The sequence below is a fragment of the Monopterus albus genome, unplaced genomic scaffold (genome assembly GCF_001952655.1).
Source record: "Monopterus albus unplaced genomic scaffold, M_albus_1.0 scaffold190.1, whole genome shotgun sequence".
Classification (NCBI taxonomy): domain Eukaryota; kingdom Metazoa; phylum Chordata; class Actinopteri; order Synbranchiformes; family Synbranchidae; genus Monopterus; species Monopterus albus.
The window spans coordinates 659,731-671,191 of NW_018128070.1; the positions used below are offsets into that span (position 1 = coordinate 659,731).

General features: G+C 40.6%; 2 protein-coding genes across 8 annotated transcripts in view; both read left to right on the forward strand.

Moving 5' to 3' along the window:
- The window catches only part of tmem108 (transmembrane protein 108), a 38,877-nt gene extending 29,825 nt beyond the window's left edge, over window positions 1-9,052 (forward strand). For all 6 annotated transcript variants that reach the window (XM_020617483.1, XM_020617485.1, XM_020617482.1 and 3 more), the window contains 3 exons: window positions 1,800-3,050; window positions 4,004-4,155; window positions 6,964-9,052. In XM_020617483.1, coding sequence (XP_020473139.1) covers window positions 1,800-3,050; window positions 4,004-4,155; window positions 6,964-7,080 — 1,520 coding nt within the window. In that variant the 3' untranslated portion in view covers window positions 7,081-9,052. The remainder of the gene's footprint in view (window positions 1-1,799; window positions 3,051-4,003; window positions 4,156-6,963) is intronic.
- Window positions 9,053-10,010: 958 nt separating this feature from the next.
- The window catches only part of cdv3 (carnitine deficiency-associated gene expressed in ventricle 3), a 7,254-nt gene continuing 5,803 nt past the window's right edge, over window positions 10,011-11,461 (forward strand). Inside the window, exons 1-2 of one of the 2 annotated variants that reach the window (XM_020617501.1) lie at window positions 10,011-10,122; window positions 10,225-10,444. In XM_020617501.1, coding sequence (XP_020473157.1) covers window positions 10,256-10,444 — 189 coding nt within the window. In that variant the 5' untranslated portion in view covers window positions 10,011-10,122; window positions 10,225-10,255. Of the gene's footprint in view, window positions 10,445-11,461 lie in introns of both variants that reach the window. The other variant, XM_020617502.1, reaches the window with a different exon arrangement.

Consider the following 11,461-nt stretch of genomic DNA (forward strand, 5'->3'; position numbering starts at 1 on the left):
TCTGAGTGCAAGCTCACTTAGAAGGCAGATTTTCTTTTTAACATTGTGGCTCTTTATTAAAACATTATTTAACTAATCTGATCAGGGATATATCAGAAGAATGTGCTTGAGCGTTTCATTTGCCCCTCTCTGATATAACTTATAAAGTGAGTCTGGGTGTTATGCAGTAGCAGGGGAGTATTGGGTTGACTGACTCATGCCAGACCACATTGTGGTAAACATCCTCTCGTAATTGGCATCATTATCTCCTACCTTTTTTTAGCATTAAAAGCAATATTCAACCTTGTTTATGTTATAGTAATGCTTCTTTTTAGTCTTCAGATTTCATCTTTCTCCATGTGTTTCCATCCTTGTACCTTCAGCAATATGGAATGGTGTGAAGTGGATCGTCTTGTGGGCATCTCGAAGGGCTTTGTCCTGGTAATTTGTCCTGAAGTGACATAGCCCAAACACTTCAGCTTTGATAGGTTGGATGTGTCTATGTTTCGTTGTTTCCTAAAGGATCATCTCCAGAAAAACAAGCAGTGATAATTCAAGGATGGCCTTGTGTGGTATCTCCCCAGATGTGGGTCTGGAGTGGGCTTCGTGGATTAGAGGCATGACAGGCTTAACAGATAATGACAAACAGTGCCTGGACACTCTGTGACTGAGTACAGAGGAATATGATTAATGATTCAGAGGCTGAATTGAAATGGTCAGCGCTTTGAGCTTCTTCTGTAGTGTCTCCAATGAACAAAGAGGAAGGATATTTGAGATTACTGACTGATCGTTGCTGGGGGTGTGAGTTTTAAAAAATTAAACGTTTTTCTGAATTCTGTACCCCAGTAATGGTGTAGACAAAATACAAATGAAACACTTATTTGCATCAAAATAGCTCGAGCTTAACATAATATTCTTCTCTTCAACATCCTGTCCAGTGCATAACCTCATTCAGATAAAGATGATGTTAGCTATGCGTTAATGCGCATTATGTTTTCAGCTGAATGGGTCACATTAGCCGTGTTTAACAGTCAACAAGAGATGAGGAGGAGGGGTAACGTTCCTCGCTCTATGACTTTCTTGCCTGGCTGGATAGTATAATAGGACCCATATTCCCCACAGAAACCTACTAATGGCTTGTTGCTGCACAGTCAACATGGTAAAACCAGAGCCTAAGTAGGTTATTATGACACTAAGGCTGTCGTCAGTCTATCTGCTCTGGTCACTGTAAAACTGGCATTTGTCAGTTTTTGTGAATCAGTTGACAAAACCTGCATTTTGATTCAAAAATGTATTTTCTCGCTCTTGATAATAAGGGACATTGTTTATGAATACAGAGAATTGTCAGTATTACATTGGACATTTAGTTCATCCCATTTTAAAAAGATTTTCCATGTTACTTGCAAATTAAAATTAAGTAATTGCTTATTTTTTATACCTCTGTGCAAAGTGAACTCACTGAAGCACAGTAAGAAAACTGTTAGAGCTTTATTTGAATGTTGTATGTGAAGAGAGAGACATCCTCGCAGTCCCAGCTGCCATCTTATACATGCACAGTTACACACAGTGGAGCTTGCTTAGTGAATAATGCAGTTAATGAAGCAACAGAGAGAGACTAGGGGAGTGACAAACACAGTGGTTCAGTATATTAAAGGCTGAGGAGGAGAATGAATGCAAGACAAGGCTGCAGGTCTTTTCTGGACACCTCAGCATTCAATTTCAGCTGCACTCTCATCTAGCTTTGAAATGGTCTAGTAAGCCATGAAGCTAAAATGATATTCTGTATTGTCATGTGCTGTGTGCTCTCTCTTTTCCTGCAGGCATTCTAGCATTCCTAGCACTGCCAGTAGGACTGGTGTCATCAGCACAGGAGCTGTACCTTAGCCAGACCTCCTGGGACCCTGTCTCCATGGCAGATGCCCACAGCACCTCCCTACGCCCCCCTGAACCTCCATACCTGAACTGGCACCAGGAAGGCTCCAGTAGTGGAGAATGGTCATCCAAAGGAGGCAATAAACCCTCAGATATTATCCTTCCTACTGTCGCCCTCCTCCCTTCAGCCTGGCCTCATACAACCCAACTCTCAAGCCTGGCTCAAAAAGACCCTCCCATTCATGACATGAACACTGTCACCCCAAACACTGTGAGTGCTGAAACCTGGATGAATCAGCTCCTGGAGCCAAGCTCTGATATTGTAAACCGAGGCCACATACACAAATTGGTGAGGGTACCTCAAGTCCATAACCCAGTTACTGCCACTAACCAGGCTAGCAGCAGCACAGCGGCCCCAAATATAGATGTGGAATCTATTGCTCGAGGGGCCCCAAACCCCCTGGCTCTTATGTCCAGCTCTGGATCAGGCAGAAGTGATACACTCGCTGCAAACAATGCAGAGTCTCAGAATTTAAATGTGGAGGGATCCACTGATCCCAAGCAGCATGTTCCAGATCTGCAGCCATTTTCATCAATAGATGGTGACCTTTCACTTGGCTTGAAACTCAGGGAGCGTGCTCAAGCTGCTCCAAAGGTGGCCGCACGCCACACCATTACCCTGAGGGATGTGCATGGAGTGAGCGAGCGCCCCACTGACGTGCTGGTGATAGAGCCAAAAACAGGCAAAAGCCCATCACAGAATCTAATTTCCACTGTGTCTGCTGCAGTCCTGTCCACTGAGCCGACCCTTAGGATGCAGAATCCTACAGTCATGCCAAACAACCACACTCCAGCCAGTGAGACCACCACTGATGGGGGTCACGGTCATGCTGTGCAAGGTAACAGCACAGACAGCCCCCCTCTGAGAACCTGGCCGGGAAATGTAACTGCATATGAAGAGCTGCTCTCTAGCAGCAGCTCAGTCAGGGAGTCACTTGCTCAGGACAACAGCTCAGAGGCTCCTTCCACAGCCAGCGGGAACTTCCTAAACCGGCAGGTGCCTGCCACCACCCAGGACATCTGGACATCCAGCAATAGCTCTGACCCCACTGTCGACTCCCCAGTGTCCCACATCTGTTTAAGCAGGATGGATATTGTGTGGATCGTGCTGGCCATCAGTGTGCCCGTGTCCTCCTGTTGTAAGTAATGTCAGAGTAGCTTGAAAAAGATTCAACTCATAAATGTAAAAATGCAAAATGAAGGTTTTGGTTGATCTTAAATCTTGTAATATTCCTATCATAAAAATGTTCCTATTTAAAAGAAGAGTTTGGCATTCTAAGGAACTAGCATATTTGCTCTGTTGCTGGGGTTTAGATGAGAAGGTTCTGTGCTATATTTAAAAGCTGGAATATGCAGGAGGTCAGCTAAGCTTAGCATGAAGACTGGAACACAGGGAAACAACTCTGTTCAGTTTCAAGATAAATTCCAGGAAATGACTGTAAGAAATAGTCCAAAACATAGCCCAGATCTGACCATATTATAAGATAGAATGATACTTGCGTAAGTGCAGGTCATTCCAAATAGTTTGACTATTTATTCTTGCCACTGTGTATCACATATCTCAATACAGTACCTTCCCTCAACCCTACTGCACTTTCACATTTGCTTTAGTGATCTACATGCCCTGGGATGCCTTTGAATCGCCCCCAGACACATTTTAGAGCATGACATTGTTGTATTAAATTGTAGAAAGCAATAGCATAATAACAGTATAGTATTTTTTTTCATCAAACAGTAGGAGTTTCATTTTAGGCAAAACAATCATTTGCATTATGGTCTGTTAGACATGGAGAAATACATGTTTCTTCTACTTTGATAATGTTTTTTTTTTTATATAATTCTTTAAAATGTGTTTTTGATGATTGGTTCTGAGAAAGCTCAAAATTACTACAAGGTACCCATTTCTAACACTTTTATGGTGATGGTGTTTCTCTAAACCACAGTTTGTTCTACCACTGGTATGTTGTCCTGGAGCATGACAGCCTCTACCTGAGCAGCTAGTGTGGGTGCTTTCAAAAGCTATTTTGAAGCAGCATCTCTTCTGTCTCCTGTACTAACAGTCATTTTCCTTTCCCACCCCCGCCTGCTGTAGCTGTGCTACTGACTGTGTGCTGTATGAGGAGGAAGAAGAAGTTGTCAAGTCAGGAGAACAACCTCAGCTACTGGAACAACGCCATCACCATGGACTACTTCAGCCGACACGCTGTGGAGCTGCCCAGAGAAATACACACTCTGGAGAGTGAGGTACAAGCTACTTAGTGTACAACACTGCACACTCAAGTGGGGGGACATTTACTTGATGTTTCACCATCAGCAGAATAGGTTTAATGAGTATGAAAGCAATAAGATGATCCATGTCAAATTTCTACTGTCAGCAAGCCTCGAGGTCTCCTAAAGTGAACACGTCACGGGTTTACTGCGATTTACAGGGATGCTATTCACGACGACAAACTGGAGAATTTCCCTGCAAGGAGTCTGTTACAGTGGTTCCTACATATTTTTCAGAGTAACTCGCAAAAGCAGTATACCATTAATATGAATGCACACTTGAAGAATTTAGACCTTTGAAATTCTAGCTGTGCTAAATTTGCTCCAGTTGATGTAGCTTCTTAAGAAAAACAAAATACGACCCTTTACCAACTAAATGCATAGGGATAAGATAATAATAGAACTTTAACTGTATGGTGTGATGATCATTGTTTGTAACTTTTTATTCATCATTAATTACACACCAGAGAGTGTTTTACATACAAAATAATGTACAACTCTGTAAACATTTCCACCACACTCCGGATGAATTGGTGCATCTCGACAGTATTATTGAATAAATGTAAATTAGGATCGCACACAGTGCATCCTACTGGTTTAAATGAAGAGTATAATCCAACTTTTTTTCTATTAGTACACAGTGTTTATGTTGCTGGGCTCAGATACCCACTGCTTTAACAGCTGCACACCTGATGTTTGTGGTGCATACCTGAACCTAAATATATCTTTATATGCAGTTTTATTTCATATTTCTTGATACTGACCTGTGGTAAAGCTGATTGCATCTTGTACACGAATGACATTGGTGCCTTTTTAGAATCGGAATCAGAATCTGCTTTATTGGCCAGGTGTGTCAGACACAAGGAATTTGACTCTGGTACATCAGTTCTCAATGTGTATGTACATATCCCCATGCAAGGGGCAAGTAAACAGTAAACCAACATAAGGCTGTGTAATATAACAAATGAAGCACTATTAACAACAACAAACAGTGCAAACAATGCAAAATAAGCAGTATAGACAGGCAGAAAACAATGCAGACAGACAAAGGAATGCTCATTGAAATGAGATAAATAGGAATAAAAATAGAGTACTTAAAAATAAAGACCTGTATGGATCTGTATAATCTGTACGAGGTATATTTACAGGTATTGCACTGAGGGTTATTGTCCAGTTATACTGTCGTTGGTTAAGTGTTCATCAGAGTGACAGCCTGGGGGAAGAAACTGTCCTTGTGCCTGGTTGTCTTAGTGCACAGTGACCTGTAGCGCCGTCCAGAGGGGAGGAGTTCAAACAGATTGTGTCCAGGGTGTAAGGGATCAGCAGTGATCCTCTTCGCCCTCCTTTTGACCCGTGAGGTGTACAGGTCCTCCACGGAGGGCTGGATCACACCAATGACCTTTTCTGCAGTCCTGACTGTCTGCTGAAGTCTGTACTTGTCCTGTTTGGTTACTGAGCCAAACCAGACAGTGATGGAGGTGCAGAGAACAGACTCGATGATTCCTCTGTAGAACTTTATCAGCAGCTCCTGGGGCAGGTCGAACTTCCTGAGCTGGCGCAGGAAGTACATCCATCTGCTGTACCTTCTTTTATGCAGCTAAATTAGAAAGCCTATTATTGATATTTATACGAGACTGAAAATGTTCTAAAAATCCAGCTTGCTTTATTCATGATTACTCAACCAGGTGCAGACTAATTAACTCGAGGTTTCACCTGTATACAGTGTTTAAAGAAGCAGTAGTACTGTGAGGCTGTGACACTGTTGTAGGCCAGATCCATAATTTGTTCACATTATTTTGTCTATCCTCTTCATATTTCTGTCAATTTACACTTGATATTTGGATGTTATTATGATAAGGAAAAATAGCAAGATCAGATGTGACTCACTTGGTTTCCATAAGATGATCAATTCTAGCTGGGCAGCAGCATGTGCAGTGCCAGAGCTTTTTGGTGCATTACAGCACCATCTGTTGGAAATGGTAGTATATAACAGTGATATGGACCTTAGTGAGGATTGTATCTGCAGTCTGCCTCCTCTTCTTTCCCATTTTATTTTAATTAGCATGTTTTTATCATCTTCTGTCCACTGCACAATTTGCATTCTTTTGCTGCCTTTGGGGGGCATCAGGAGAGGGAACCTGAGGTTGGATCGTGTGTAGGATGCCCCTGGTGACACCCAGGTGTTGTTTACCCCTGCTTTACCTGTCTCTGTAGAACAGCAATCCTGTAATATCTCTGATGCTATAGGTAAATGAGAGTGCTCTGGGAGGAACCGTTATAAACCTTAATGATGGTGTTAGTTTGATTTGACTGGATGCTGCTGAAAAGATATGCTCATTCCTCCTGTAAAACAAATGATTTTTTTTTCCACACCTCCCTGATCCAGCAGTACCTCATTACTGCTGACTCACCACCAGTCTCCTGAGTCATCCCCTCCTTTTGTCTCTACTTGTGAGGCCTTTACACCTTCCCCTCCACCTCCCACTGTATCTCTGTTCATCTAGCTTTGTCAGATATCTTTGTTCACTATCTCCTTAAAAGCCCTGAGGTGCACCAAACCCATATTTTATTCTGTTCCCTTCCACATTAAACTGTCTGACTGTTCTCGCTGCCTGTAGAGTGACTTAGATACAATAGACTGCAGCGTGCACTCTAATGGTGAGCCCTGAAGCATGAATCATGAATCACAGCTACTGTTTAACAGTTAGGCACCTGTGCTAAAAATTTATTCTGTGTGTGTGTGTGTGTGTGTGTGTGTGTGCGCGCGTGCGGGTGGATTTGCAGGAGCATGACACCTGTCTACCCCCTAATGGAGACTATAGCGGCAGCAGCGTGGTCCTAGTTAACCCTTTCTGCCAGGAGACACTCTTCATCAACAGAGACAAATCTTCTGCCATGTAGAGACAGAAAAGCACTGGGTTCTCTTCTTGTTGTTGTTTATTTTATACATGTGGTAAATATTCAGATACTTTGACTTTATACTGTATATGAAACACAAAGAGCAACCTGAAAGAAGAGCAATGTAAACAGACACTATTTACTATGAGGATGCACTTGCATATTTTTCTGATGTACATTTTCTACAAAAAGCTTAATTGTGATAAAAGGTTTTTATTGTCTTTATATAATTCAGAGTATGTATGGTTTTGTTTCATTCTGGCTTGATGGTGAGTGCACTGTGGATGTTGACACATGAAATCTGCTTCAGAAAAAGAAACAAGCTGTTCTCTGTTTATTTAAAATCAATTCCAAAATACATATAGCCTGTTTAACTTGAATATAGCAACTACATATTTTTTTGGGGGTGGGCACAGAGATTTGTGGCAAAATATAATATATGAAATAAGGGCCTGTATTCATCAAAACTCTAAGAAATACATGCGAGTATGCTTTAAAGAAACCATCTTAGGGGTGAAAATAATCAGCGACAGCAGACATTGATCATACTCCAGCATAAATTAAAATGGGAAATTAACATTTTTCTACTAAGAATTCCTGGTTGAACCAGTTAAACTCCCAGCAATGAGGCAGGCGTGACGTCTCTGTGACCTTGAACTTGGAACTTTAACCACCAGACTCTAATCAGTTCATCCTTAGGTCCAAGTGGACACTTGTGCCAAATCTGAAGAAACTCCCTAAACCAAATAAAACTGGAGCAGGAAAAAATTTGCTGGTGGTAGAGAAGGTACATTAGAGGTAAACATGTGTTCACCTGTGATAGTGTACTGCCATCAGCTAAGCTACTTGTAATCACCATAAGAAACTTCTGGAGCTCTTTTGAGTTTGAGCGTTTTATGTTCTAAGAAATTTGATGAATAGATCTTATTCTGAAGTTTGCGAGTAAGAAAAACAATTTAATATTTTAACTTTGATCTTTCAGCAGTTTGATAAACACAGGCCCAGAAATTGATTAATTTGAGCAAACCATTTGTGTGATTTGAGATGTACATCCAGCAGTTTTGAGAGATGGTATATCTGTCAATTAAATGTTTTTGATGGTTAAAGTGGCTTTCCCCCTCATGTATCACCAGCTTCTCTTAAGAGGGACCACATAGATGTCTTAATTCATTATGTTGGCCCTTTATATATCAGTCTGTGTGTGAATGCTTTGTTTGTGCATTTAAGCATACTGTGTGAGTGTGCAGTAAAGTGTAGACAAATGAGTACCTTAACCAAATATCACTGTTAGTTTAACTTAAATAAGACTGTCTCTTTCAGCTCAGTTTTACTGTATGTTTGTTTGTGTGCGTGCCTCTGTATGTGTTTCTGTCTGTCTCTCATTTGTGTCGTGGAGTGGCTACTGGTTATATTCCAGTTTGCGAAAGCGTTTTCTCAGCGCTGTAGGAAAAATTAGACCAGCCTTTGCTACTATAAGTGTTTACCTTCATAACTCATGTGTTTGTCCATTGATGCAAACTGTATTTGTTGAAATGTTGCTGGGCCACATACCATGTATTCAAGGCTGTCAGAAATCTTGACCAATAAAAATACTGAGATAAATAATGTATGCTGAATATTTACTGAGCACATACAGAGGCAGTTGAATATTTTATTGAATAACTGAACCTGTGGTCCTTCTATCACCTGTCTTACTTTGCATTGCTGCAGTTTTATTCAATAATCAATGCTGCCTGCCTCTATTTCTGCATTGTGAGATGCTGTTCCTAAGACACTGATTCAAACAGTGATAACACGGTTAAACATGTTGATATTTGCTGCATTGGATGCTCAAAGCTGGGCTTGCTGTTTTGCACGCTCAAAAAGTGTATATTTTACAACATGTTCAGTGGGACAGTGGAGCAGTGTTTAACAGTATGTATTTTTTGTATTGTAGTATATACTGTACTTTTTACTGCTGAGCAATAAAACAAACAAAAACACTGACTATTCTGTTTGTCTGATCCATTCAAAAAACAAACAAAAAAATTAATTGAAACAACCAGTGTTTTTTCATATTTTGTTTATGGCAGTTTGATTTTGAGTCCAAAACAGTGATGTTAGGCAATAAACCTACAGTGTGTGTGAGGCAGATATCACACACCTATTGGTTATATAATAAAGCAGTCTACCACAGCACATCCACTGATGCCCTGAGCCAGAATTTTCTTTTTGTGCAACAGTACTGCACCTGGTCAACGGACCTCCTGTTCTGGGAATATGACATCAGTTCAATAATCTGTTTACAAGCCTCATTTACTGCCGAGAAGAGGTGTGGGTGCTATTTACAGATTTGATACTCAATACTTGATATTTGGCAAAACTATTCCAGAGACAATAATGAAAATTGCTGTTTATTCTCGTTTAAAAATTCTTTCTAAATAAATGCAATTTAGCTAGTTTTGTCCAAATACATTTTCAGTATTGCGAGAATTTAAAGATTATCCTATTTAAAAGGTTGCAATCGGTTGATATAAGATGTGTTAATGATATTATTTTACGTTTTATCTTTTTAGTGTTCCTTATTGGCACTCTATTAAAGAAGTGCACAAAAGCATCCGCTCGTATGTATTTTATTTTTTAAACGGTTGTGTTCCTTTTAAAATCTTATTTAGCGCTAAGTTTTTAATATTTTTCTTGTTGAAAGCACTGTCACATTTGAAGACAAAATCCTGGAATATACCCATGTAGCTGTTGGAGCCATTTAGTCCTGCACAAATTGAAATATATAATGAAAAGTAAAACAAAACATCCAGCTGTGGGTCATACACTTTTCTCACCACAATGGCAGTTTCTACCAGAAAAATAAATATAACTGATGTACGTATTTTATCAGTTATTAATATTGTGACTTTATTTTATAAGGCTCAAAGTATATCCGGTTTGGTGTGGAAGTGTTTCCGGGTAACGGTAGAGGGTTATGAAATGGTCCGTGCATGGCATGGTTAACGGGAGAGCTAACTGTCAGGGTACTGAGGTGGACATTTTATCAGCCTGTAACAGACGGTAAGCTGTTACTATAAGGGGTAACTACTTATTTTCTGACTGTCTGACCAGCTGTCCCCACTCTCCGATAACGGATTTTTACATTTGTCATTGCTCGGTTAGCTAGCTAAGTAGTTAACGTTGCTACTTGAAAATGGCGGATGTACCGACAGAGAAGAGCCTGGACGATTTCTTTGCCAAGCGGGATAAAAAGAAGAAGAAGACAGAGAAAGGGAAGGGCAAGGAACCCGTGCCTGGTCCCACTTCTGCTGTGGTGAAAAAGACGAAGAGGGAAAAGGAAAAGTCGGCGAAAAACGAGAATCAAGACGCACAGATTGAGAAGGTAACCAGCGCAACTCATCGTAACTTTTTGCCTTAGCCTTATTTCCAGACACCAGTGTCATGTCAAGTTTAGTATTCCTGACACAATTCGCTTCTTCTATACATTTAACTTCCTTGCTGAAAGCACCTACATTGAATCGGGTCATGAAAGAAAACCATCGATGTAACTATATTTTGACTTAAAGAGAGAAAACGCAAGTAGCTAACATATGGTTTCCTCTGGCACACATTCCGACGGGATGTAAAAAAAAAAAAAATACCATGACACGCTTTTAGTGCTTGTCTTACAACCGTCTCTTTATGTTGGTGAATTATAGCCGATCCATACTATAGCATTAGATGTAAACGTGTCGTCCACATGCTGCTAACATACAGACCCCGGCCTTGTGTTTGCATGGTTGGTGAGACTAACATTGCAGTCTTTGAATCGTGGCTTTCCATCTAGGCCGAGCCGCCATTAGTTACAAGTTGTTACGGGGTTAATGTCTTTCTATCCCTCAAATCACACGGAAGTGTGTTTTAAGATACAAAGTTAAGGTAGCTACTGCTGGTAAAGTTGATCCAGAAGCTGTGTTTTCTTAGAGCTGACCAGAGTGCTATTTTGGGCGAGTTAGAATTTACAGTTAAACTGTGTTGTGAACAGTTTTTGTAAGGTTTATGTATAGCTGCTTTTCATCTAAACCTGGTGGGGCGAAAAAAATCTGTAAAATCGCCTTTTTTATATTTTTTCACAAGTAGAATAAAGACTTCATCACCAAAGCCTTGTTAAAATTATCTAGGAAAAACAGCTTTTGCATGCGCCTCGTCATTGCTGTGTATGTGGGGCTCACACCAGGGAGGGAGCAGGGGTGCACCTGGAGGTCAGATTGTTGAACTATGACCCCAGTTGTGCTGACAACAGTGAGTGGTTCAGAGGGAAAAATGAAGAATTGATCACTTAATATTGTCATTTAAATTTCCCCTTTAAATGTTGATTCAAAAGCTTTTGCTGTTTTTTGGTGACATTTTAATATAATTT